This window comes from Salvelinus alpinus, chromosome 2, assembly GCF_045679555.1.
Source record: "Salvelinus alpinus chromosome 2, SLU_Salpinus.1, whole genome shotgun sequence".
NCBI classification, from domain to species: Eukaryota; Metazoa; Chordata; class Actinopteri; order Salmoniformes; family Salmonidae; genus Salvelinus; species Salvelinus alpinus.
Window position 1 is genome coordinate 75614238 of NC_092087.1, and position 26273 is coordinate 75640510.

General features: G+C 43.2%; 1 protein-coding gene across 2 annotated transcripts in view; it reads left to right on the forward strand.

Moving 5' to 3' along the window:
- Positions 1-20976, forward strand: part of LOC139567749 (ras and Rab interactor 2-like) — a 56249-nt gene extending 35273 nt beyond the window's left edge. Inside the window, exons 8-14 of one of the 2 annotated variants that reach the window (XM_071389214.1) lie at positions 2569-2660; positions 7208-8620; positions 13870-13952; positions 14381-14606; positions 15391-15522; positions 16498-16661; positions 17455-20976. In XM_071389214.1, the coding sequence (XP_071245315.1) occupies positions 2569-2660; positions 7208-8620; positions 13870-13952; positions 14381-14606; positions 15391-15522; positions 16498-16661; positions 17455-17802 (2458 nt within the window). In that variant the 3' untranslated portion in view covers positions 17803-20976. Of the gene's footprint in view, positions 1-2568; positions 2661-7207; positions 8621-13869; positions 13953-14380; positions 14607-15390; positions 15523-16497; positions 16695-17454 lie in introns of both variants that reach the window. The other variant, XM_071389215.1, reaches the window with a different exon arrangement.
- Positions 20977-26273: the final 5297 nt, after the last annotated feature.

Here is a 26273-nt window from a genome sequence, read left to right on the forward strand (position 1 = left end):
CACAGTTTAAAGCATGGGGGGAAGAAAATGAACCATTGATATAGGTGGACTGTTTCCTGTCAGTTAGATATTACTATAGCCAATTCAATGCTACCTCCTTAAAACCATAATGCATTAATTTTGTCAAAGTTATTTCATGATCCACTAAATCAAAGGCTGCACTAAAATCTAAAAATAGTACACCCACAAACCTGCCATTATCCATAGCATTGAGCCACTGGTCAGTCATGTCAACCAATGCAGTGGTAGTGGAATGGTTTTTGCGATAAGCATGCTGATTGGCTGTAATCAGATCATTCTTTTCCATGTACTCCCATATTTGTCTACTCACAATACCCTCCAATATCTTACTGAGTGAAGGGAGTAGACTAATTGGTTGACTATTGGCAGGAGTAATGGGTTCTTTACTGTCTTTCGGAATAGGACACAGTTTAGCATGCTTCCATACATTTGCAAACATCCCTTTTTCCAGTGACAAATTAAATATGTATTTCAGTGGAGCTGCAATCTGGGGTGCAGCATAGCGAAGTAAAAAATTGTCCATAAGATCATAACCTGTAGATTTACTATCGGGTACCATGTGTTAAGTAAGAGGTAAGCATAGCTTGTCTCAACTGCCCTCTTCTCACTTCTGGTTTTAGACCAGCTTCATGCCAGCTGGGCAGACAGACAGCTCAGAGTGAAAGACACGTCAGAACTTTGTTTCAACTGAGAAATAGAAACCGAAACATTAAACAACTGTAATGTCAGTAATGTCCAATAATGACCAACTTACAGTAAACATACAACAATACCCCACAAGTGGAATGACGTAAAACCCCTGTGGTCAGGGAAGTAGATGAAAGGAAAGTAGTGCCACTGTGCCAGTAATGTCCAGTAATATCCAGTAATATCCAGTAATGTCCAGTAATGTCCAGTAATATCCAGTAATGTCCAGTAATATCCAGTAATGTCCAGTAATGTCCAGTAATATCCAGTAATGTCCAGTAATGTCCAGTAATATCCAGTAATGTCCAGTAATTTCCAGTAATGTCCAGTAATATCCAGTAATTTCCAGTAATTTCCAGTAATGTCCAGTAATATCCAGTAATGTCCAGTAATGTCCAGTAATGTCCAGTAATGTCCAGTAATATCCAGTAATGTCCAGTAATGTCCAGTAATGTCCAGTAATGTCCAGTAATGTCCAGTAATGTCCAGTAATATCCAGTAATGTCCAGTAATGTCCAGTAATGTCCAGTAATGTCCAGTAATTTCCAGTAATATCCAGTAATGTCCAGTAATGTCCAGTAATATCCAGTAATGTCCAGTAATATCCAGTAATGTCCAGTAATGTCCAGTAATGTCCAGTAATGTCCAGTAATATCCAGTAATGTCCAGTAATATCCAGTAATGTCCAGTAATGTCCAGTAATGCCCAGTAATATCCAGTAATATCCAATAATGTCCAGTAATGTCCAGTAATATCCAGTAATGTCCAGTAATGTCCAGTAATGTCCAGTAATGTCCAGTAATGTCCAGTAATATCCAGTAATGTCCAGTAATTTCCAGTAATGTCCAGTAATATCCAGTAATGTCCAGTAATGTCCAGTAATGTCCAGTAATATCCAGTAATTTCCAGTAATTTCCAGTAATGTCCAGTAATATCCAGTAATGTCCAGTAATGTCCAGTAATGTCCAGTAATGTCCAGTAATATCCAGTAATGTCCAGTAATGTCCAGTAATGTCCAGTAATGTCCAGTAATGTCCAGTAATATCCAGTAATGTCCAGTAATGTCCAGTAATGTCCAGTAATGTCCAGTAATGTCCAGTAATGTCCAGTAATTTCCAGTAATGTCCAGTAATGTCCAGTAATATCCAGTAATGTCCAGTAATGCCCAGTAATATCCAGTAATATCCAATAATGCCCAGTAATATCCAGTAATATCCAGTAATCTCCAGTAATCTCCAGTAATCTCCAGTAATCTCCAGTAATGCCCGGTAATATCCAGTAATCTCCAGTAATCTCCAGTAATCTCCAGTAATCTCCAGTAATCTCCAGTACAGCACAACACAGTTTCAATCTTGGAAAAATACAGAATATAATGATATACTTTACTATCATTAGCGGCAGGAGTTTTTCTTATTCACTTGACGTGACTAGGAAAAAACTCCAGGCCCGAGTTAAAGTTCATTAATAACAAGGGGCCTAGTAGGGAAAATATCCTCAATAACTTGCATATTAAATTTGACAGTAAAAGGAATGTTTTAGTCAGCATATTGTGATTGCTAGTGAAGAGATTCACCAGCTGAGGCCTCAAGGCTCTGTTAGTTGGCATTGAGTTGACTGTAACAACACAGTGATGTCATTCTCTTCATCATCTCTCTGCTCCGGTCGCTCTGGTGTTCAGGCTGTTGTGTTTGCTTTGACAAACCACTTCTATTACCCTGTGACATCACCCACCCTGAGGACAGAACACAGGTCCAGCTAGCAGGAGGAGATACAGACTGGGAAAGTCCACTCTCGGAACCTCCAGAATATCTGTTGGACATTATAGACATAGTTGGATCATTCTCTCTCTTCTCTTTTCAGGGACGTCCTTCCCTTCACCTTGAATCTCCCAGAAGCCATTGCAGCCTCCAAGACTCAGAAAGACCTGGAGGAGGTGGCCCAACTAGGAGCAGGTACTACAGTAATAGATGGGTAGAATGTGATCAACTCTATTTTCTTCTCTGCTTAAAGGGATAGTTTGGGATTCTGGCAATGAGGCTCTTTATCTACTTCCCCAGAGTCAGATTAACTTGTGGATACCATTTATATGTATCTGCGTCCGGTATCAAGGAAGTTAGAGGTAGTTTCGCAAGCAAATGCTAACTAGCGTTAGCACAATACTGGAAGTCTACAAAAACAGCTAGCATGCTGTTCCCATAGACTTCCAGTCATTGCGCTAATTCTAGTTAGCAATTGCGTTAACTCTAATTAGCATTAGCTTGTGAAACTACCTCTTCCTTCATACTGGACACAGAGACATACAAATGGTATCCACGAGTTCATTTGACTCTGGGGAAGTCCCAGACGAAACTATCCCTTTAAACCCCTTTAAACCTGGCGCTGGAGATAATGAATATGATGTTGAAAAGTGGAGAATGTCCCCAAAAGGGGGCTATAAGCCAATGAATTATCCGATAGTAAATTGATATGGAAGGAAACAACATAATTGTATTTATTTATAAATGTATTTCATATTGTTGAAGGCAGTATATCCAAATGGGCTGTGACTCCTTGAGTACATACATGCATAACGTTAAAAAGCCCCTCATTCCACAGAGTGACACTTCTATGTGTACAGGTGCTGCGGCTACTGATACCGTCTATTCGTTTTATATGTTAGTTAGCTCATGCTGACCGGTGTGGTCTGGTTTCATGGCAGGTTTAGTTAGTCACTCTGTCATGATATTCTTAGTTTCCCTCTGTTGTAACTCCAGTGTGTGAGTCAGTTTCCTCCAGGCAGGCTGCATAACTCAGGGCTGTGGAGGAGGAGGAGGGTGTGGCGACTGAAGTATTATACACACAGGCACGAACACACAGGCACACACACCAGTCACAGGCTTACTCTGACCCCTTGTGTATGCATGGTTACACAGAGAGAGAGAGAGAGAGAGAGAGAGAGAGAGAGAGAGAGAGAGAGAGAGAGAGAGAGAGAGAGAGAGAGAGAGAGAGAGAGAGAGAGAGAGAGAGAGAGAGAGAGAGAGAGAGAGAGAGAGAGAGAGAGAGAGAGAGAGAGAGAGAGAGAGAGAGAGAGAGAGAGAGAGAGAGAGAGAGAGAGAGAGAGAGAGAGAGAGAGAGAGAGAGAGAGAGAGAGAGAGAGAGAGAGAGAGAGAGAGAGAGAGAGAGAGAGAGAGAGAGAGAGAGAGAGAGAGAGAGAGAGAGAGAGAGAGAGAGAGAGAGAGAGAGAGAGAGAGAGAGAGAGAGAGAGAGAGAGAGAGAGAGAGAGAGAGAGAGAGAGAGAGAATTAAATACTAAATAAGTATCAGTACCAATAAATAATTACAGGAGTTTACTTGAATATTGAACAAAATAAAGCACTGTTACATAACTGAATTATCTGATGTGCAAACTTGACTCAATCAAAAAGGCCTTCAAGAGAATAAGGCTCCCACTGAGCACAAACGTCACTTCGTCGTCTACTGTTGTTTTTATTTACATGTGATTGAATTGTCAAGGTGAATTCAATGTGAAATCAACAAAAAATGTCACAATGTCATTGGATTTAGGTAAAAAATGGTGTGAAAAAAACCCAAAATGCTCTGGCTTTGATGACTTTTTGCTAATCCAATCAGTTTTCCATGTTGATTCACATTTTTGGTGTTGAAATGATGTGGAAATGATTCAACCCGTGTTTGCCTAGTAGGCTCACTTATCTGCCTCTCCTCTGTAGCAGTACAGTCAAGTACCGCTATCCTGGTTTTCTTTCTCTCATGGCTACATGTTGGAGTGCGAGCCGTCAAACGTAACCCCCGCGGCTGAACGACGACGGCTAACGACGGGTAAAACCCAAGCGCTCGGCGCTGTCAACACTTCTGTTTGTTTACCGTCAGAGGGCCCCCGTTATAAATGGACAAGTGACGTGCTAAATAAGAAAAGAGCATTGCGGAGTAGCAGCGCAGTATGTGGCGTGATTCTACATGAGGATCTTTTCTTAGTATGCTGACACAATCATTTAGGCAAACTCTCTTCCCCAATGGACAGGTTCTATTTCAAATGGATATTTGTGTCTATGTTCTGGAATCTTTGCAGACACGTCTCAGGACATCTATGTTATTGTGTGAAACACGTGAATGAAATACATGCTGTCCGTCTAGGGTACCAAGAAAGCAAATCATATCATCTTGAAGCCTCTCAAATATGACTTTTCTGGTGCCGCATTTCCATGGAGACTTAAACCCACACCAGTGTGTCACCAGTGTTTTACAAAAAAGGCTGAGCTAAAACAGTCTGTAGCTAAAACACTGCGGTAAATCCTGTACAGAAATGCATAATGGGTATTTTCTCTCTCAGGGGGCACAAAGGATATTGTTTAGCGGCACCAAGATTTTTATCAAAGGTTTTTCCAAGGGCAGCAGACTTTGGCTCGGCTAAGTCATTTCAACGTAGTTCATTAATTATTCATATTAACTTCGAGGTCATGAAGGGAATAGCGGACATGGTTCCCCCTACTGAATTGAGTTTGTTCACTCACTACAGACACACTTTGTTGCAGTATACTCCATTACCGAAGGTTATGAATACATTATTGACATGCAATTTAGCTCTGGGTACAGTCTGTCCAAGGCTCAAAAAGTAGTGGAGGAAGAAATGTCCTTTGAACTATCAGTAAAGCTCTCTGCAGGAGATCCATCCAGACTATTCCCCGAGGGGGGGGGGGGGGGGGGGTCGCTGCTAAACCCAGCCCAGGATGAGTGCACTCTGGGTAGGGTAAAGAGCAGGGAGAAGTTGCCTGTCTCAGTCTAGCTCCAGAGGTCATGTTTCTCAAATGGGCATTTCATCAATACCACCGAGTTTTTTCCATCCCTAGACTAGAGAGGTATGACGAGACCTTTGAAGCGGTGCCCGACATAGCTCCGTCGCTCTCTACCGTCCCAGGTGCGTTGCTGTGCAGAGGGTGTGTGTGTGTGCTTGTGGAATTCAATGCACACAGAACGTCCTTCGCAGTCCTCTCAAGTAACTTATGGAATCCTTTATAACAGTCTGTAGATTCTATTACATGAATGCCATTATTCTGTAAAGTATTTCTTAGTGTGCGATTGTTTGTCTGGATGAGTTAGCCCAGAGACTTGTGTACCAAATGCCAGCAAACAATAGACTGATTCAGTCGATACAAGTGAAAAAACAGAAGAGACGATCGTAACGGAAACCAATGTCCTGCATTGCAGCAGGAAACTCGGTCAGAGAAGGGAGGTAGAGGGCGATCAGGAAAGAGGAGGGCTTATACACCACTGTAGGCCTCTCCAGTGTATAGACTCCTCCCACCACCCCTGTGGAATTTGCATGTGTGACTCCCTGTCCGTCTCTCTGTCTCTCTGGGTGTGTGTCTGTCAGGACAGCATTCTTGAATCAGTGCTGGGCGATGCAGGGCTGAGCTCACCACGTTCTCCGCTGCCTCAGAAGAGCGTAGGATCACAGAGGAAAAGAGAGAAAGAAAGAGAGGGATATTAAAAGGTTGACTGCCTAACTACAGTGCTACTTGCACTATATTGTGGATGTGTCAGTGAACTGGAGGATAAAGTAAGTGGGAAAGGGGTGTTGATGGTAGTTCCTGTGGGTGTGTGTTTGGGTCAAGGTTAGGGCTAGGAGGTTTGTAGGTTTCTGTGTATGAAGGTATCTATGTGTCTGTGTATGAGGGTATGTATGTGTCTGTTTATGAGGGGAAATATGTGTCTGTTTATGAGGGGAAATATGTGTCTGTTTATGAGGGGAAATATGTGTCTGTTTATGAGGGGAAATATGTGTCTGTTTATGAGGGGAAATATGTGTCTGTTTATGAGGGTATGTATGTCTGTGTATGAAGGTATGCATGTGTCTGTTTTTGAGGGTATGTATGTCTGTGTATGAGGGTATGTATGTGTCTGTTTATGAGGGTATGTATGTCTGTGTATGAGGGTATGTATGTGTCTGTTTATGAGGGTATGTATGTCTGTGTATGAGGGTATGTATGTGTCTGTTTATGAGGGTATGTATGTCTGTGTATGAAGGTATGTGTCTGTTTATGAGGGTATGTATGTCTGTGTATGCAGGTATGTATGTGTCTGTTTATGAGGGTATGTATGTCTGTGTATGCAGGTATGTATGTGTCTGTTTTTGAGGGTATGTCTGTGTATGAGGGTATGTGTCTGTGTATGAGGGTATGTATGTGTCTGTGTATGAGGGTATGTATGTGTCTGTGTATGAGGGTATGTGTCTGTGTATGAGGGTATGTATGTGTCTGTGTATGAGGGTATGTATGTGTCTGTGTATGAGGGTATGTATGTGTCTGTGTATGAGGGTATGTGTCTGTGTATGAAGGTATGTGTCTGTGCATGAAGGTATGAAGGTGTCTGTCTTTGTGTTTGAATGATTATCATGACGTTGAGTGTTATTGGGTCAGGTTGTGGTTAGGCAGCTCTTGGAGGTTTTTCAATGTATACAGTGTGTGGACTCTGTTAATGATTGCTAATCTCTTCTCTCCTGTTAGGATTCTGGCACTCTGCTCTAGGCAGCCTGCGAAGGACAACCTCTCCCTCTCGCCCTCCACCACAGCGCCTTGACAGAGATGGCGACAACCAGGGTGCAGAGAGGACACAAGAGAAGCAGAGTGTGACTCGCCACAACAGCGTTCCTCCAGCTCGTCCCCCTTCCTCCTCCTCCTCTCGCCTGGAGAGAAGCCAGTCCAACGGGGCTCTTTGCTTCGTCAACCCCCTCTTCCTCCAGACTCATCGGCGGCTTGAGGAAGACCCTCCATCCTCTTCCTCCTCTCCTTCCCCCTACGTCACACACTCCACCCCCAGCCCAGGAACTACCGGTGGGACGTCTTCGGCCCCTGTCACGGACCCCAACGTGAACAGGAAGTCACGCCCACCTCGGCCCCCGCCTCCCCATTCCCTCTTATTCCCGCCCCCCCGTTCCCTCTCCCAGCGCCGCCAAGCTCCCCCTCCCCCCACCCCTCTATCCCAGAAGCCCAAGAGCAGCATGCCCGAAACACCTGCAGCCATTGTTGTCACCAGGCAACCACTGCAGCCTTCATCCAATCAGAACCTTCGCCCCACCCCTCGCCCTCCCATGGGTGCCAGGCACAGCAGCCATTCCAAAAAGATGACGAGCAGCGCCGCCATCCCTGTGCCCCACCATCACCCTCAACACCCTCCTCCCCCACACTCCAAAAAACCTGACATCGACGCCCACCGGTGCCACATCGCTCTTGATGACGAGACTATCGCCAAGGCTCTGTCCCGTGCCAAGCTTCCCCCGTGCCAGGCACCGGCCATACCCGCTCCCTCCATAGTGGGAAATGGTGCTGGTAGCCCCCCCAGCCCTCCGGGTAAGACCCCCAGGCGAGAGGGACAAGAGGGGAGGCTGAGCGACATGTCCATCTCCACCTCTTCCTCAGATTCTCTGGACTACTCCCACCCTCCCCTCTCCCTCCCCGCCAGCCCCCCTCTTAGATTACGGCATCCCCTTGGCAACAACAAGGACAGCAGCGACGACGAAGACCTCTGTGACGAAGAAGAGGAAGACTACGGCGTCAGCCTGGAGAACGACCTGGACCAGGTCCTCCGTCCTCCCTTCAAAGCCCACCGGAGAGGGGTCGGAGTCGGGGTCAAAGTTGCGCTGAGCTTCCGAAAAGTTTCTGGAGTCTTCAGCACGTTCATGACCCCAGAAAGGCGAGCCGTGAGGAGGATAGCAGAGCTCTCCAGGGACAAGAGTTCCTACTTTGGATGCCTGGTTCAGGATTATATCAGTTTTGTACAGGAGAATAAGGGGTGTCATACGTCAGGCTTAGACCTCCTGCAGACCCTCAGACAGTTCATGACCCAGATGAAGGCCTACCTGACGCAGAGCTCCGAACTGGACCCACCCATCGAATCACTCATACCCGAGGATCAGATAGGTGAGTGTGTGTGTGGATTGTGTTTGGGGTAGGGGGGAGTTGTCCTTATAGCCTCCTGTACATATCATTGAAACTCAGACTACAAGGAAGCTGTTGTGTGGGTAGATACGTACTTCACATGAATGAGTGTGTGGTTGTGTGTGTTTCTCATATCCCAATTATTTGATCATGTTGGCTCTCTCTCCGACCACTTCAGCTCTAATAGGGAAGTAACACCTAAAAACTAGTTTCACAGTGACCTAATCCACTTACAACATATTTACAGTGATAAACTGTCAAGACTTAACCTATATACATGATGAAAATTAGCCCAGCTATTTGAAGAGCTCCCTATTGGTCCATGTTAAGACAGACTGGTTATAGAAACCAGTGTTGAGTTACGGAGATGCCAGTGAGATGCCAGTGAGATGCCAGTGTACCCTCCCTTCCCTACAGTCAACTATTCCTGGCCTCTCCAGCTTGGCACAAATTCACACAGTTGTGCCAAATGCCAAGCTTCTTTCGTGGTTCAATTGGAATGGCAAAAATGACAATTATCTCCCAACCAAAATCCCTAAATGTCAGGGATTCTATTAATGTGGGACCAAATATGGTATGAACTTACTAATGACAGAAAATAGGCCTAGTTAGAGGAGGCTACAATACGTAGTCCTCATTTTGACAACACGGAGCTGAAGCAAGCAAGTGCTAATGTTTGACAGTGAAATTGTGATGGAGGCTAACTTAGCCAATGTTGTCAAAGAGGGTTTTCATTGAGTTTCGGCTGAATAAGTATTTGCATGAATATGTAGCCATAATTTTACACTCGTCTCTTTTCCCTTGTTCTTTGTAAACAACAACAGCCAAGCATTGTTCAGAGAAGAAGTGGTTGTTGGAGTGGTAGTTGACTAGTAACACAAATGGGATTCCTGTATAGACAGACAGACTGACGTAATGGTAAAAGCCGCAGGCTATGGAAGGCTTTCAGGAATAGAGAAGTGAAGTTTGGACTGTGCTATCCTACACTCACTGTTGACATAGTATATCAGTGTAGACTGTATGTATAAGATGCATTAGGGAGAAATGGGTGTAGATCCTCGTAATGTCATTTAAAAGCCCAAACTGGATCAATTTACTAGTAATTGAGGTAAGGGGGGGGGTAAAATTGATAGTTTTACTGGTAATTGAGGTAAAGAGTGAGCATGGAGGTAGAGTAACCAAGTGTGTGTTTATAAAGGGAACCAGAGGACTGTCAACACACACAGACACCCACCGACACACACACATACACACACAGGTTGGTTTTACTATCCAAGTGGGGACCAAAAAATGTATTCACATTCAAAATCCTATTTTCCCTAACCTTAACCCCAAACCCCTAACCCTAAAACCAAACCTTAAAACCAAACCTAACCCTAAAACCAAACCTAAACCTAAAACCAAACCTAACCCTAATTCTATAGCCAGTTTGCGCTGTTCTGTGAAGAGAGTAGTACACAGCATTGTACCAGATCTTCAGTTTCTTGGCAATTTCTCACATGGAATAGCCTTCATTTCTCAGAACAAGAATAGACTGACGAGATTCAGAAGAAAGTTCTTTGTTTCCGGCCATTTTGAGCCTGTAATCGAACCCACAAATGCTGATGCTCCAGATACTCAACTGGTCTAAAGAAGGCCAGTTTTATTGCTTCTTTAATCAGTACAACAGTTTTCAGCTGTGCTAACATAATTTCAAAAGGGTTTTCTAATGATCAATTAGCCTTTCAAAATTATAAACTTGGATTAGCTAACACAACGTGCCATTGGAACACAGGAGTGATGGTTTCTGATAATGGGCCTCTATACACCTATGTAGATATTTGTTTAATAAATCAGCCGTTTCCAGCTTCAATAGACATTTACAACATTAACAATGTCTACACTGTATTTCTGATCAAATGTATGTTATTTTAATGGACAAAAAATTTGCTTTTCTTTCAAAAACAAGGACATTTCTAAGTGACCCCAAACTTTTGAATGGTAGTGTAGGTGACCTATGAGTACAGTAATGGTATGATTCATTGTATAGGCTGATCCCAAACCTTTGAACGGTAGTGTATATCATAAGGCCTTTCCACAAATAGAACAATGAGTCAGATATTTCACCGGATGTAGAAATGTGAAGCATCCGGTTGGCGTTTCCACTCACTACCAAATATGGTGATCAGAGGAAGCCCAGTGGCCGGCAGTGGGAGAAGATAAAGCGAGATCGATTTTGGCCGACATTCTGCAAATTTTCTCATTGATGAAACATTTGATCTCCATACAGTTTTCTGTTTTCAAAACTAGAATCTGGAACAAACAGAGTGGACTGCATTTTGTAGACTTTACCATTTGCTAAAGTTGTAAAATATGTTGTTGTTTAGAAGGAGTGCAAAGGCGAATGGCGTTATTGCACACACGCACTTCACGGAGTAGGCGTTCCCTAACGGAAATATGCAAATAAATGCTAGAACGCGCCAATAGGATCTCACTAGCTCATGCTTGGCTCTGCCCACCTCCTTGCTTGTTCTGCACACTATGATTCATTTGCTCCTATTGGAAACGACAGGCTCTGGTCTATCTTGGGTTAGTTCTAGAAGTCTTTGGCTTTTCTTTGAGGGCCTAGTTATACCCTAACACAGTGGTGTTAAGAATCTCCTGGTTTACAGGCCTGCAAGTCACATTATGCTGGCTTGCAAAGAAATGTGTAATTTCTATTGGAATCCAGTCAGAGTTAGGATATCCAACAAGTGGAATTGTTAATCACCTGCAACCTGCATTCAGAATGACTGCTAGGGTAGGGAAGATTGAATACTGAGACTACCAAAATCATCTAAACTGGAACAACCACCTCAGTATCGGGTACAGATTGGATGTTTAGAAAACTGTATGTTATTTATTTTTGTGTAGCATAAAATGTATCAACCAATCATTGTACATGCAAAAACACAGATATTACAGTAAAACGAACTATTCTGAAAATCTCCCTGCAATAGAGCATGCTGGGAAATAGTATATTATTATTTATTGTATTTTTTGTGTTTGTTTTTACCTTTATTTTGACAGAGTCAATGCTGAGACCAAGGTCTCTTTTCCAGATGAGCCCTGTATAGCACCACAATACACATCAAAATACAATAAACACATTAAACCACATATTCATATACACAATAATATATGTGTTATTATACACGACAATACAACAAAAGCAAATCATAAAAAACTAGACACATTCTTCAGTATAAAGGTTCCCTAACAGTGATGAAGGACGGCTGGTTCTATGTAGAACCCTTCTTGCCTTCCAAAGAAACATCGAATAACCCTTTCTTCCAAAAACTATTTAGGATGTTAAAGGTTGTAGGTAGAACCTTTTGGCTTACAAAGGACCCTTGTCTTCCAAAAAGGGTTCTTCTGATCAAACTGGTTCTTGGTAGAACCCTATCTCTCCACAAAGAACCCTTTTGGAACCCTTTTTTCTAAGGAGTGTAGCCCAAGGCTTACAGTGTAGCCCAAGGCTTACAGTGTAGCCCAAGGCTTACAGTGTAGCCCAAGGCTTACAGTGTAGCCCAAGGCTTACAGTGTAGCCCAAGGCTTACAGAGGAGGTATAGCAACATAACAAACATTGCCCAACATACCAAGGAGCCAAGGCCAGTCCTGAAAGGAGACAGGAAAGCAGCAGTAAGGAAGTGTAGAGGGACGTGTGTGTGTGTTTACTTCATGTGTATGAACTATTAACCAGTGTGTGTTTATCCAGCTCTCGAGTCCATGTTAATAATCTACCTACCTCTCCAAGTATTCAGAATCAGATTTATTTTATTAGATGTAGCCGACAGTAAAACGCTACACAGTTTTTACCTTGGTTGACATTGCTTTGCTAAACTGGCTCCTTTACGTATAAGAATACAGTGCTGTGTAGTCTGTAGGGAGTGGGGAGTTTTCTAACCTTACACTTCCCCAAACCTCCCTCTTTTTCCTTTCTTTCTTTCTTTCTTTCTTTCTTTCTTTCTTTCTTTCTTTCTTTCTTTCTTTCTTTCTTTCTTTCTTTCTTTCTTTCTTTCTTTCTTTCTTTCTTTCTCTCTCTCTCTCTGTACACTCCCCCTCTCTCTCTGTACATTCCCCTTTCTCTCTCTCTCTCTCTCTCTCTCTCTCTCTCTCTCTCTCTCTCTCAAGCTCTCTGTACCTCTCTCTGTACTCCCCTCTCTCTCTCTCTCTCTTTCTCTCAGGCTCTCTCTCTCGCTCAAGCTCTCTGTGCCTCTCTCTCTCTCTCTTTCTCTTTCTCCCAGCTCTGTTTTCCTGGAAAACCCAGCATTGCTCATGTCAAACACCATAAAGCAGTCCTCCTGTCTAGACTTCTGCTACTCTCAGGCTTTCCACACAACAGGCCACTAGATTAATTTGGATGAAGGCTTTGCATGATAAAGTGGCGTGAACAAATGCAAATGTATACACACGTTAATGAGGTTATAACATAAGAATAGCCCGTTGAAATAATCGATAAAAACTATGGTTCAGTTCCCAGCTGCCGGCAACGGTTCATTGGCTCTGTCACCGCTAGTTAATCAGCAGCAATGAACGAGAAACAGTTATTTGCTTGAAAACAGGCTGCACCGCTTCGCTGACACTGATTTTATACAGTTTGAGGTCAGATGAAAAATAATAGAATAGCCTACGTGATGGATGTAGGCTATTGTTTTATCAAACGGTGTGGTTTGTGTTCAAGGACGTATTCTTTATTCTCCTGAGGATCTTGAGGCTTTTGATGTCTGTTAGTGTGCAAGTTCAGCTATGTTTATGGCTGGGTTATGTTTTAGGGCACGGCAGTGGAAGTAGCTCTTCACAGCGTACGCACCATTGCACAATAAAATGCCATTGCAAGGTCGAACTGCATCTGGGTCAGTTGAGGTTAATTGTTATGGATGGTATTTATTTTACTGCATGACGTTTTGCAGCGTTCACGTTTACCGTTTTATTGCGGAAACGCGTTTGCAGATGCATGAGATTCATCCCTGTAAAACGTTTAAATGTGAAGCTCTTATGTAACGGGGAGTTTTACCACATCCTCCTAATTGTGTGAAACATTGATTGAACTCCAGAAAGATGAAGAAAGCCCTGCACACAGCAGTGTGTCTTGATCCAGTTTAGATTGATTGAACTCAGTTGACTACACAATATGGGCTAGTGGGTGCACTTACAAGCCAGTGTGGGGAAGCGGTCACTAACTCCCAATGTGTCTGTGTTTTATCTCTAGACACTGTCCTGGAGAAGGCCATGCACAAATGTGTGTTGAAGCCGCTGAAGGGCGTAGTGGAGGTGGCCCTGCACGACTTCCAGGTAAGCTTGGTTTTCCATTGCAGCACCTGTTAGAATCATGGTTGATTCTGAAAGTTAGTAGAACGTTAGTCAAGGAGCTCATGTCTTTTAACAGGATATATTTTATATGCAGTGTTTACACTGAGGAGAATCCTGAAGTTGATGTCATCGTAACCACAGGTCTGAGAGGTTTTCTCCCCTTCTAGTAATTACATTTCTATGATAGAAATAGAATAAATAGAAGGAACAATGATCATATAAATATAATTAATAGATGACGATCATGACCATGATGATGATTCATAACCTTGTTTGTCTAGTAATTCTATATCTATAACCATAACCTTGACCTTCCTCTCTCTCCTCTCCCATTTAAGCATTGGGGCTTTGTCACTTCTAATAGCTAAATATCTACGCTCAAAACCTTCTCCTCCTTCCTCTCCTCCTAGGTGAGCAGTGGAGGCTGGCAGCAGCTGAGGGAGAACCTGGCCCTGGCTAAGACCCGGAGGCCCCAGGACCTGGGTGTGGACGGGGCTGTGCCCCCTGACCCCATGGCCATCGAGAAGATCCGCCACAAGTTCCACAACATGAGGAAGATGTACTCCCCGGATAAGAAGGTGTCGCTGCTGCTCCGAGTGTGTAAACTCATCTACACCATCATGCAGGATAACTCAGGTAGGTGGGATTGGGGGGAGGATGTGTTTTGGGAGGGAGGGTGCATGTGCAGAGAGTGTGAATAAGTTCTACATATTTGTCTATAGTGTACCTGGTTGTCTATTACGCAAGATTGGGATCAATTCCATTTAAATTCAGTAAATTTAGGATGGAAACTAAAAAGCACTTTTTCTTAATTCTTCTGTTTGATAAAACATATTTTTTATATTGAAATTCTATTGTGTGTTTGTGTGTTCATGTGTGTGTTTGTGTGTTCATGTGTGTGTTTGTGTGTTCATGTGTGTGTTTGTGTGTTCATGTGTGTGTTTGTGTGTTCATGTGTGTGTTTGTGTGTTCATGTGTGTGTTAGTGTGTTCATGTGTGTGTTAGTGTGTTCATGTGTGTGTTAGTGTGTTCATGTTTGTGTGTTCATGTTTGTGTGTTCATGTGTGTGTTTGTGTGTTCATGTGTGTGTTTTCATCTGACCACACCTTTCCTATACCACACCTTGCCTTTCCCCGCTGTGTAACTCTCTCTCAGGCAGGATGTACAGGGAGGATGACTTCCAGCCCATGCTGGCCTACGTCCTGGCCCATTGTGACATGCCTCTCTCTCTCTCTCTCTCTCTCTCTCTCTCTCGCTCTCTCTTCTCTCTCTCCTCTCTCTCCACTCTCTCTCTCAATTCCCTTCAATTCAATTTGCTTTATTGGCATGACGTAAGAATGTACATATTGCCAAAGCTTACTTTGGAGATGTACAATATTAACATAAAAATAATAATAATCTCTCTCTCTGTCCCTCTCAGGGAGGATGTACGGAGCAGATGACTTCCTACCGATGCTGACCTATGTCCTGGCCCAGTGTGACATGCCTCAGCTGGACACTGAGATCCTCTACATGATGGAGCTGCTGGACCCCTCACTGCTGCATGGAGAGGGTAGGTCTACCATCACATAATGACACTGGATTCAATGCCACGGTATACAGTTTACCTGGACTGATCATTGAAGAGGGGAGGTCTACCTGTCTGTCTCGCCTCCAACTGATCTATCTCTACATTGATCTATCAGAATGAGTCAAGCTCGTGTTGTCATGCTGCTAAGCGACCCAGTGAACTAGCCGTCTTGCAAGGTTTTGTGGTGACAGATTTCACCTTCACACAAGCACAGGAGGCAGTGTCTGGACTGACAATAGATCTGCCTGGCCCAATCATAGTCCAACTTCAGGAACTTGGGTCAGGACAACACAATCTGGTCAGTTCTCCTGTGTGTCCGTATCATAAACCAGAGTAAAAACGCAGCCCTACCTCACTTTAACTCACAGTAATATTAGATCTAGACAGGTCTATAATAAATGAAATCTAGAATCTTGGTACACTCTACCTAACATCGTTGTTTTCTGCAATAAACAGGCAATTTATCTCAATTTATCTCATAACCATGCATATGTGTTAGTTCAGGTCGTGCAGGGTGACTACAGGTCAAGTTCAAGCCCAGACTGGAAGGCAGGCTTGGTAGGAAACAAGTTTGTTCCACAGAAAGACAATGTGAATTGGAATGTTCATAAGGTGTGGGTGGGTTCCCTTGGAAAAGGTATTGTCCCTCTAGTTAGTGGCTTCCTGATGAGTATCTTACCAGGGCACTTCCTCTAGTCCAGTGTCCTGTTCTCAGTCCCAAACCCACTGTAGGAGTGCAATGCGATATACTCACGTATACACCAGAATGTATTCTTCACCAACATATAAACCGTATACGTCATTTTCCACCTCGTATAGCCTCGTTGACACATTAACACGTCCACAGTCAAACTACAGCATGCCCATATTGACATGTATTATATTTTTCTTCCTGGGTCTCCTCCTTCCCTGCCTGCTTTCCCCTTCTCCCCTTCTCCCCAACCTTCCCTCTCCCAGGTGGCTACTACCTGACCAGTGCGTACGGGGCCATGGCTCTCATCAAGAACTTCCAGGAGGAACAGGCAGCCAGGGTCCTCAGCTCCGAGGCCAGAGACACCCTGCACCAGTGGCACCGCCGACGCACCGCCCAGCGCACGGCACCATCCGTGGACGACTTCCAGGTATCGCCCTGAACCCCATCTGACCCCCAGGCAGTGAGTTTGAAAGAACGCCCCCCTAAAACGCCTCCCCCGACACGGGGGAGACTGAATCTGCATGGCTCCAGTGTGAAGTTTCCCTTAAGTACAGATCTAGGATCAGCTTTCTTTCCCCCAATCCTAACCTTAACCATTAGTGGGGGGAAATGCAAAACTGACCCAAGATTAGCGTCAAGGGGCAACTTCACTCAACACCAATCTGCATGAGAAGCGCCGGTGGTGACATGCGGAGACTATCCCTCTGTATCTGGATCTGTATTCAAAAATGATCTGGAACTATGAAGACAATTTTGGAAGATAAAATATGTGTTTGATTTCCGGGTTAGGGATGGTCAAGAAGGGAGTGATATTGAGAAGGAAGCTGATAGGTAGATGAGATAGGACTAATCTAATGCATGTGATTGTGCACTAATGACATGTTGTCTTGGTTTTCTCTGTTCGCTCTGAAATGGCTGTGTCTTTCTGTAAACGCCATACAAATAATAGAGGCTATAGAGTTGTATTAGAGCTATTTCATCTTTCTCCCTGTGTGTCTTACAAAAAAAAAACATTCCTGTGTATTTGTGTCTCAGTTCTGATCCTGCATGAGCACCTGCATATAACTGATATCTGTGTTATGTTCTCTGTCTCTCTTTGTGTCATTTTCTACAATGTATTTTTGCATGTGTATATTTTATATCTGTTTTGCATGTTTGCATACATGTATATTTATATCAATGATACCTGTATCACATTCCTTGTATGCCTTCTCCTTCAGAACTACCTGCGAGTCGCCTTACAAGAAGTCAACAGTGGCTGCACAGCCAAAACCCTCCTAGTCCACCCGTACTCCACCACCGAAGAAGTATGCTCGCTCTGCGCCTACAAGTTCAAAGTTCATGACCCCGAGAACCACGCCCTCTTTCTCCTCACTGAGGCAACCAGTCAGCAGCTTGCCCCGGACACACACCCACAGCGAATCAAAGCAGAGATACACAGCCACCCAAACTCGCAACCCTTCCATTTTGTCTACCGCAGAGTGCCCAACCTTAACCTGTGTATACCAGCTATCCCAGCTAACCAGCACAATGGCAACTGCCTACTACCTAGCCAATTGGATGAATGAAACTTAATTGAAATTAAATTAAACGTTATTGATCCCTAGAGGGGACATTGGATTTTTCACTAGTGTACAAATACATACAGGGACAATTCAGACTCATACATCAGAACACATAGACCTGAGAGAACACTGATGGATGGTGGAACAAGTACAATAGCTGACTGCTGAGACTGAGGCAGTCCTAATATGGACACCACACGGTTATGATGGAATGATATTGAATGGTGATACTGAGGATGTCCTAATATGGACAACGCACACGTGTATCCATAGAATGGTAGTGAATGGCGGAAATTGAAAAAATGCACTGTATATTTCAACTATAGGGTCAGAGAATGTTGCTGTGTGTTGTGAAGGGATCCTAGACTACTCAATGGAAAAAGTAGTTCCTATTCTTCTAAAAGTAGACAGAAAGAGGAAGCAGGTGTGGAGAGAAGTGTCTGGTGTCTACATTGCATTTCACTCTCTTTTTAGGGATACGGCACGTGAGTGTCAGGAGTTGGTTGGTCAAGTCCAGTGTCGGGTCAGCTTGGACTTTGTGTTTCCTAAAGAAGGAGCACAAAATGGCCGCCGCAGAGCCCTCCATACTCTGATACGTGTGCTCTGAGAACTGACTGAAGTTTCTAGTAGTATGACTGGGGCCTGAAGTCTACGTTTTAAGAAACACCCTTGTCCAGACTCTTTTGTGAGGTCATCGGACCAGGAAGTTCTCTTACATCACATCCTCACTGTCTGTTTTCGTTACAAGGACAAATGTACATGCATGCTCCTCTTGCAGAAGTCAATGTATCTGACTGTGTCTTCTTCTAACACTGGGACCTGGTTAGATAACGCAGAACTTCTGCTCCTTTCCGGTGCTTGACTTGGGCAGGAGCTCATCAGAGCTGAGTACCGGCACCTCAAATGTTCTGCTGCTTGAGCTCCTGTTCCTCTTATAGAATATTAGCTCAAAGGTATTGTGGAGCCCCTGCACCTGGATTTAAACAGTACCGGCACCCAGAATCAAATCCAGAGCTGCTTCTTTCTATCTATGTCAACACATAGAATGGGATGTCTTTTACATTACTTCAGTTGTCTTTTACATTACTTCTGGGGCTCGATTCAATCCGTATCGCCGAAATTCAGCGCTATAGCGGAAGGTTGACGTTTATTGTCATGAGTCTTGCCCTGGGGGCAACAGTGAGCGATTTCCGCTAGATGGGCCAGCTGCAAAGCCAAAATTGTCCATTTCGTAAAAATTCATGAAGACTAAATGTAGCTTTTTGGTCTTAATTTAAGGTTAGGGTTAGGCATTCGGGTTAGCAGTGTGTTTAAATTTAGAGGTAAGGTTAGGGTTAGGTTTTTATGACTTTGTGGCTGTGCCAGCTAGTGACCACTCTGCAGAGCTGACTCCATGGCAAGATTCATGACAATAAATGCCAACCTGCATTTAGCATGCTTGAAATTTAAAGGCAATTTCTGATTGAACCGACAAATGCAGTTTACCATGAATGCAGTCTCCATAAACGTGGGAACATTAAATGTAAATCGCGCTATAACTTTGAACTACAGCGATATGGATTGAATCGAGCCACCCCACTGGTCACAAACTGGTTGAATCAACGTTGTTTCCACGTCATTAAAAAAAAAATACGTTGAAGCAACGTGGATAGACATTGAATTGACGTCTGTGCCCAGTTGTCCTGGTGTGATGTGTGAAGAAGCTAAACAGATGCTCTGCGACGGTTGGCTGGACCTTCATGTGGATTTGGCGACCCCTATAGGATAATTGAAGAATGGCTTGCAGCAGTATGGACATCATATCAACATGCATACTCTTGCGTCTACAACCTAACTGCCATTTGCAATGCCATTATATTCAAACAAAAGAGAAACCTGCACACTGCTCTTGCTGGTATTACTTATTTTGAAATATTATGCTTTAATAAGAGCAAGAGCAATGTGCAGGTTTCTCTTTTCTTTGAGGTTATCATATTCCCTCGCACCTGCAACCAGATAACTCAGATGTGCGAGTGCTTTTTTGAAATAAGAAATACAATTATATCAAATTATATAAGTGAATATATTTTTATGTAGCATTTTGTATTATTATTTTGCTGCAGTTGCTGGTCAACTGTAGACAACGTAAAAGTGTAGATTGTGTTTTTAAAGGAAAATTCTATTTTATTTGGATTGAAAACGTAACCAGTGTGTTCCTGAGATCATTTCCCCCACATGCCGTTCGATTTTATGTCAATAAATTAAGCCAATAAATATTTTGGAGACAGAATCTGAATTGACTCAACTAAACGTTTGTTTATACCAACTGCCTCAGCAAATGGGAATGACTGTATTCAAAGTTGTAATAGAAAGTTGATATTGTATTGGTTGACGAGAATATACTATTTTTGTTTCTGTCTGTTATCTATAGGGGTCACTGGCTGATTCCTTACCAGCTATTGAGAAGAGATTACAATCCAAACTAATTTCCCCTTGAGGATTAATAAAGTACAATCTCATCTCAGTCAGTATTAGTGTGTACTACTCAGAGAGGTTGGTGATCTCTAAAAAGAGAACGGTCAACAGTTTTATTAGAGATAAGTATTGTACAGTCAGTTGATATAATGGTAATCATTCGGTTTCGACATAACCATTTCTAACCATTTTAATACTCCACATACTGAAATTCTCCTCACACACTCTGTGATTGCTAACACCTGTATGATTTTTTCCATCACTGTTTTGCTGTATTCAAATCTGACAAGTAGAAACGGATAAGTAGTGTGTTCGATTAATATTATGACACTTAATGCAATGTTTAAAACACTACTGCTAAACCAACCAAACTGTATATTTGATCTTCTATATGTTCTGGGGGAATTTTTTATTTATTTTTCGAATTGTAATGCAAAGAAAGTTGATGAAATGGGGGGGGGGGGGTTAACATATGCGAGATGGTATTTGGGTGTCCTCTCCCAAAAGCCCTGTAGCCTTTCTTTGACTGTTGCACCCATTAAAACTAAAACTCCCTATTATGTTGTTCTTTTGTTGACCTCAGTGACCATTTCCTGCCATGTTGGACTAAAGTAGGAAGGAATATACTTTAATAAGAAATACAATGCATTTTCAAATGTTACTCCAGAAACAGTTACTGTCGTTTGTCTTTGAATAAAAACACCACAATGTAATCCATTTGAACAGTTTTGTTTGTCGATTACATTTGGCAAATCACAAATGTGAAACATGAAATGCAGAAATTAGTATTTGTGTAAATACAGTGGGGAGAACAAGTATTTGATACACTGCCGATTTTGAAGGTTTTCCTACTTACAAAGCATGTAGAGGTCTGTAATTTTTATCATAGGTACACTTCAACTGTGAGAGACGGAATCTAAAACAAAAATCCAGAAAATCACATTGTATGATTTTTAAGTAATTAATTTGCATTTTATTGCATGACATAAGTATTTGATACATCAGAAAAGCAGAACTTAATATTTGGTACAGAAACCTTTGTTTGCAATTACAAAGATCATACGTTTCCTGTAGTTATTGACCAGGTTTGCACACACTGCAGCAGGGATTTTGGCCCACTCCTCCATACATACCTTCTCCAGATCCTTCAGGTTTCGGGGCTGTCGGTGGGCAATACGGACGTTCAGCTCCCTCCAAAGATTTTCTATTGGGTTCAGGTCTGGAGACTGGCTAGGCCACTCCAGGACCTTGAGATGCTTCTTACGGAGCCACTCCTTAGTTGCCCTGGCTGTGTGTTTCGGGTCGTTGTCATGCTGGAAGATCCAGCCACGACCCATCTTCAATGCTCTTACTGAGGGAAGGAGGTTTTTGGCCAAGATCTCGCGATACATGGCCCCATCCATCCTCCCCTCAATACGGTGCAGTCGTCCTGTCCCCTTTGCAGAAAAGCATCCCCAAAGAATTATGTTTCCACCTCCATGCTTCACGGTTGGGAGGGTGTTCTTGGGGTTGTACTCAACCTTCTTCTTCCTCCAAACACGGCGAGTGGAGTTTAGACCAAAAATCTCTATTTTTGTCTCATCAGACCACATGACCTTCTCCCATTCCTCCTCTGGATCATCCAGATGGTCATTGGCAAACTTCAGACGGGCCTGGACATGCGCTGGCTTGAGCAGGGGGACCTTGCGTGCGCTGCAGGATTTCAATCCATGACAGCGTAGTGTGTTACTAATGGTTTTCTTTGAGACTGTGGTCCCAGCTCTCTTCAGGTCATTGACCAGGTCCTGCCGTGTAGTTCTGGGCTGATCCCTCACCTTCCTTATGATCATTGATGCCCCACGAGGTGAGATCTTGCATGGAGCCCCAGACCGAGGGTGATTGACCGTCATCTTGAACATGTTCCATTTTCTAATAATTGCGCCAACAGTTGTTGCCTTCTCACCAAGCTGCTTGCCTATTGTCCTGTAGCCCATCCCAGCCTTGTGCAGGTCTACAATTTTATCCCTGATGTCCTTACACAGCTCTCTGGTCTTGGCCATTGTGGAGAGATTGGAGTCTGTTTGATTGAGTGTGTGTACAGGTGTCTTTTATACAGGTAACAAGTTCAAACAGGTGCAGTTAATACAGGTAATGAGTGGAGAACAGGAGGGCTTCTAAAAGAAAAACTAACAGGTCTGTGAGAGCCGGAATTCTTACTGGTTGGTAGGTGATCAAATACTTATGTCACGCAATAAAATGCAATTTAATTACTTAAAAATCATACAATGTGATTTTCTGGATTTTTGTTTTAGATTCCGTCTCTCACAGTTGAAGTGTACCTATGATAAAAATTACAGACCTCTACATGCTTTGTAAGTAGGAAAACCTTCAAAATCGGCAGTGTATCAAATACTTGTTCTCCCCACTGTATATCCATGATATAAACAAGAGTCGTTAAAGCTCGATCGGACACAGTGTTATCATCCTCAGTGCATTCAGTGGGGTATGCGCCTTTACGCATGAATCAATCTCTTCTTATCCCCTCCTTTCTTTTGCATGTTTTTGATCTGGTGTTGTTTGCTATAAGAATGTGGTGGCCAAAACTTCAACTGTCTCTTGGCTTTAGACTGGAGCCTTTTCACATTCCAATGTGTGATTACAGTTTTTTTCTGAATGCTTAAACACTAACAGTGATTCTTGAAGCACTATCTCTGAAACCATTAACACGTGTAGCCGATGCATTTACCAAGTGTGCCAAACTGAATGGACGTTCTCTGCTTTACACTGAGTTTATAATTTTATAACACACGTTTTGCAAAACTGTAAACACCACCCACTGCTTTACACTCAGTTTGCAATTTAATAACACACTTCTAGCAAAACTGTAAACATTGGTCTCTACATTGCTACACTATTTCGCCAATTGCCTTTCCACATTGACACATGGGAAAACACTTTTAGATAATGAGTTCACACAAATCAGAGCTTGAGCACTATAAATAGGCCACAGGTAAACATTTGGTTTGGACAACAATGGAGGCCAATATTGGACAGAGAGTAAGAGGGGTGGGAACTGGAGGAGGACGAGGAGGTGAAGAAGTAAGAGGAGGAGGAGGAGGAAGAGGTGAAGTAGGACAGGGGTGAAGGAGAGGATGGGGGAGGGGAAGAGGAAGGGGAGTAAGGAACACAATAACTGATGAAATCATGTTGTCAGCCATGGGATGAGCATGGGGGAGCCTGGGCAACGGGTTCAACCAAATCTGAGTCGCTATACTGTTGCAGGTATCATCCGGGTATTTCGAAAGGAGAACCGGTCAGTAACTGTAAGTGCTGTAATCTTACTGGTACAGTAATATGTACTGAACTTTCATAATGAGAAGGATCTATCACTAAAACCACTCAATTGTTTTTACAGAACTGCAAGAAAACCAGTATCTGGTGGAAGAGGTGGACTGTTCACCCCAAAGCAGGAGACCCACATTGTGGTCATTGCAAATAACTGCATCAGACTCAGAGACCTGCAGGACCACATAATGGTAGATAACACCATATTCCAAAACGTCAACAGAGTGAGTCTCTCTGCACTGTCTTCTACTGAAACGCAATAGAATTAGGATGAAGCAGTCCCTTTCGAAATAAACTCAGACCATGTAAAACAACTGAGATATGAATATGTGCAGGGAAGCTATACTATCCTATCATTGGTACTGGATCTGGAAGTGTATGGTGCTACATCATATTGACTGATCCCTGTCTTTTCACACTGTGCTACATTGTTTTGTCTTGTCTCTTTCCGAGAGTCATGGAGCTAGAAGCAGATGCAGTGCATCATGAGCTAATATATGTGGATGAGGCAGGTTTCAACCTTGCAAAAACAAGGGGCCGCGACAGAAATATAATCGGACACAGTGCCATCATCAACGTATCGGGACAACGTGGTGGCAACATAACAATGTGTGCGGCTATTAGTCAAAACGGCGTCCTTCACCATCATGCAATCCTAGGCACATACAACACTGCACACATTATCACATTTCTGGAAACGCTCCACAACAGACTAATCCCTAATGGCCAGGGGCCAGAGTAGCCCAGGTAAATTATCATCTGGGACAATGTTAGTTTCCACCGGGCTGCTGTGGTCCGCAATTGGTTCACAGGTCACCCACCCACTTTTCATCGCACTCAATCTCTCCGCACTCAATACTCTCCGTTCTTGAATCCTATTGGAGAATTGTTCTCTGCATGGCGTTGGAAAGTGTATGATCGCCAGCCGCACCAACGCATAGCCCTTCTACAGGCATTGGAGGAGGCTTGTGGAGACATCGATCAGGGGTCAGGCCAGGCCTGGGTACGGCACTCCAGGCCATACTTTCCACGCTGCCTAGCTCAAGACAACATGGCATGTGATGTGGATGAAGTCTTATGGCCCGACCCACAAAGAAGGCGAGATGTAGCCTAATATTTTTCTGTTCTTTTTTTTCCCTAGCACAAATGTTTTTGTTTTCTTCTACTGCGCTTTTGTTGTTTGAGGACCGTTAGAATATTTTGAGAACATTTTCCTCCTTATTTGTATTGATAGTTATGTTCGGAATACACATCCATACTTTACACATTTGGATACCTGTGTGTGTGTGTTTACAACATGTATGACAAAACGTTATTGCAAACTGCTATGCCCTGCACACAGAAAAAGCAAAAGCCACAAGTGTTTTTCATTTATACCATCAGTGCGTAGTTGGTGCTTCGTGTGCTTATTGAAATGATGGTTCGTGTGTACTGTATTGATGCAAAAACACATTTATTTTAAAGAGTTTGAAGGGTTTTGCAAGAATTGTTTACTTTTGCAAAAGATGTATGACGTCTTGCTGGTTTGGTGTAAGGTTTTGTGGTTAGTGTGTAGAGTTCAGCAAAAAAAGCCTATGGTTTCAAAGATGGTGCCTAAGCAATCAGAAAAAACTGCAATGCGATAGCCTGGCAAACTCCATCGCAAGTGATCCATATAAAAGCCCTCTCGCATGAGTCCATCGAAATCGTTTATTTAACTAAGCAAGTCAGTTAAGATTTTTTTTTTTTTACAATGACGTCCTACTCCGGTTAAACCCTCCCCTAAACCGAACGACGGCGGGCCAATTGTGCGCGGCCTTATGGGACTCCCGATCACGGCCGGTTGTGATACAGTTCGGGATCGAACCAGGGTCTGTAGTGATGCATCTAACACTGAGATGCAGTGCCTTAGACTGCTGCATCACTCGGGAGCAGCGGTCTAAGATGTGTTGGCTTTCCAACTCCTCATGGATGTCCTCAGTGGCTATAGCGAGGGATCTCTGGTCTGAGTAAATGGTAGGTCAGCGCACTGACGTCCAAGTGTATATAGCAAATCATTAAATCGTATCTCGATTAAAAATAGGGTGCAAGGTGTGCGTTTCTTCCCTGTGAGAAGGACCACAGTGATCCCGGCATGATGTCATAGCCGCGGGAAGTAGGGATGTTGAGGGAGTTGCATCACCAGTATTAACAATGCTCAAACATACAAACAATATAAATACCTGTGTTTGGTTTGCTAGACATGCTTGATGTAGCAATGTAAGTTGATTTTTGTATTATGAATAAAATACATTTATTTAAATAAAATAAAAATTCAAAGAAGGTGTTGCATCACCCCCTGGCAAATTAGAATGTTTTTTGTATGAATAAAAAACAATTATTTTCACAAAAGTAGTGCAGTGGGCATTTACTAGTCCTGTATTAGTGGACTGATATGGCCATCTGAAGCACACGCAACATTTTCATTTGATGAGTGATAATTTACCATGGATTGATTATTCAACGTTGCTCATATCTCTCACCCATAATCGTCCATCAAACTACGTGACACGAATTTCGATGTGCTGTTATCAGCTGGGGGGAGACAGGCCGATTTAGGCAGGGGGGAATGAAAAATAGACCGACCAACATCAGAAAGCTGTCCTTGGTGTAAGAGTTATGGTGTCATTTTATTTCCCGTTTGTGATATTGAAGTTAGTGTGTTAAACACATAGGTC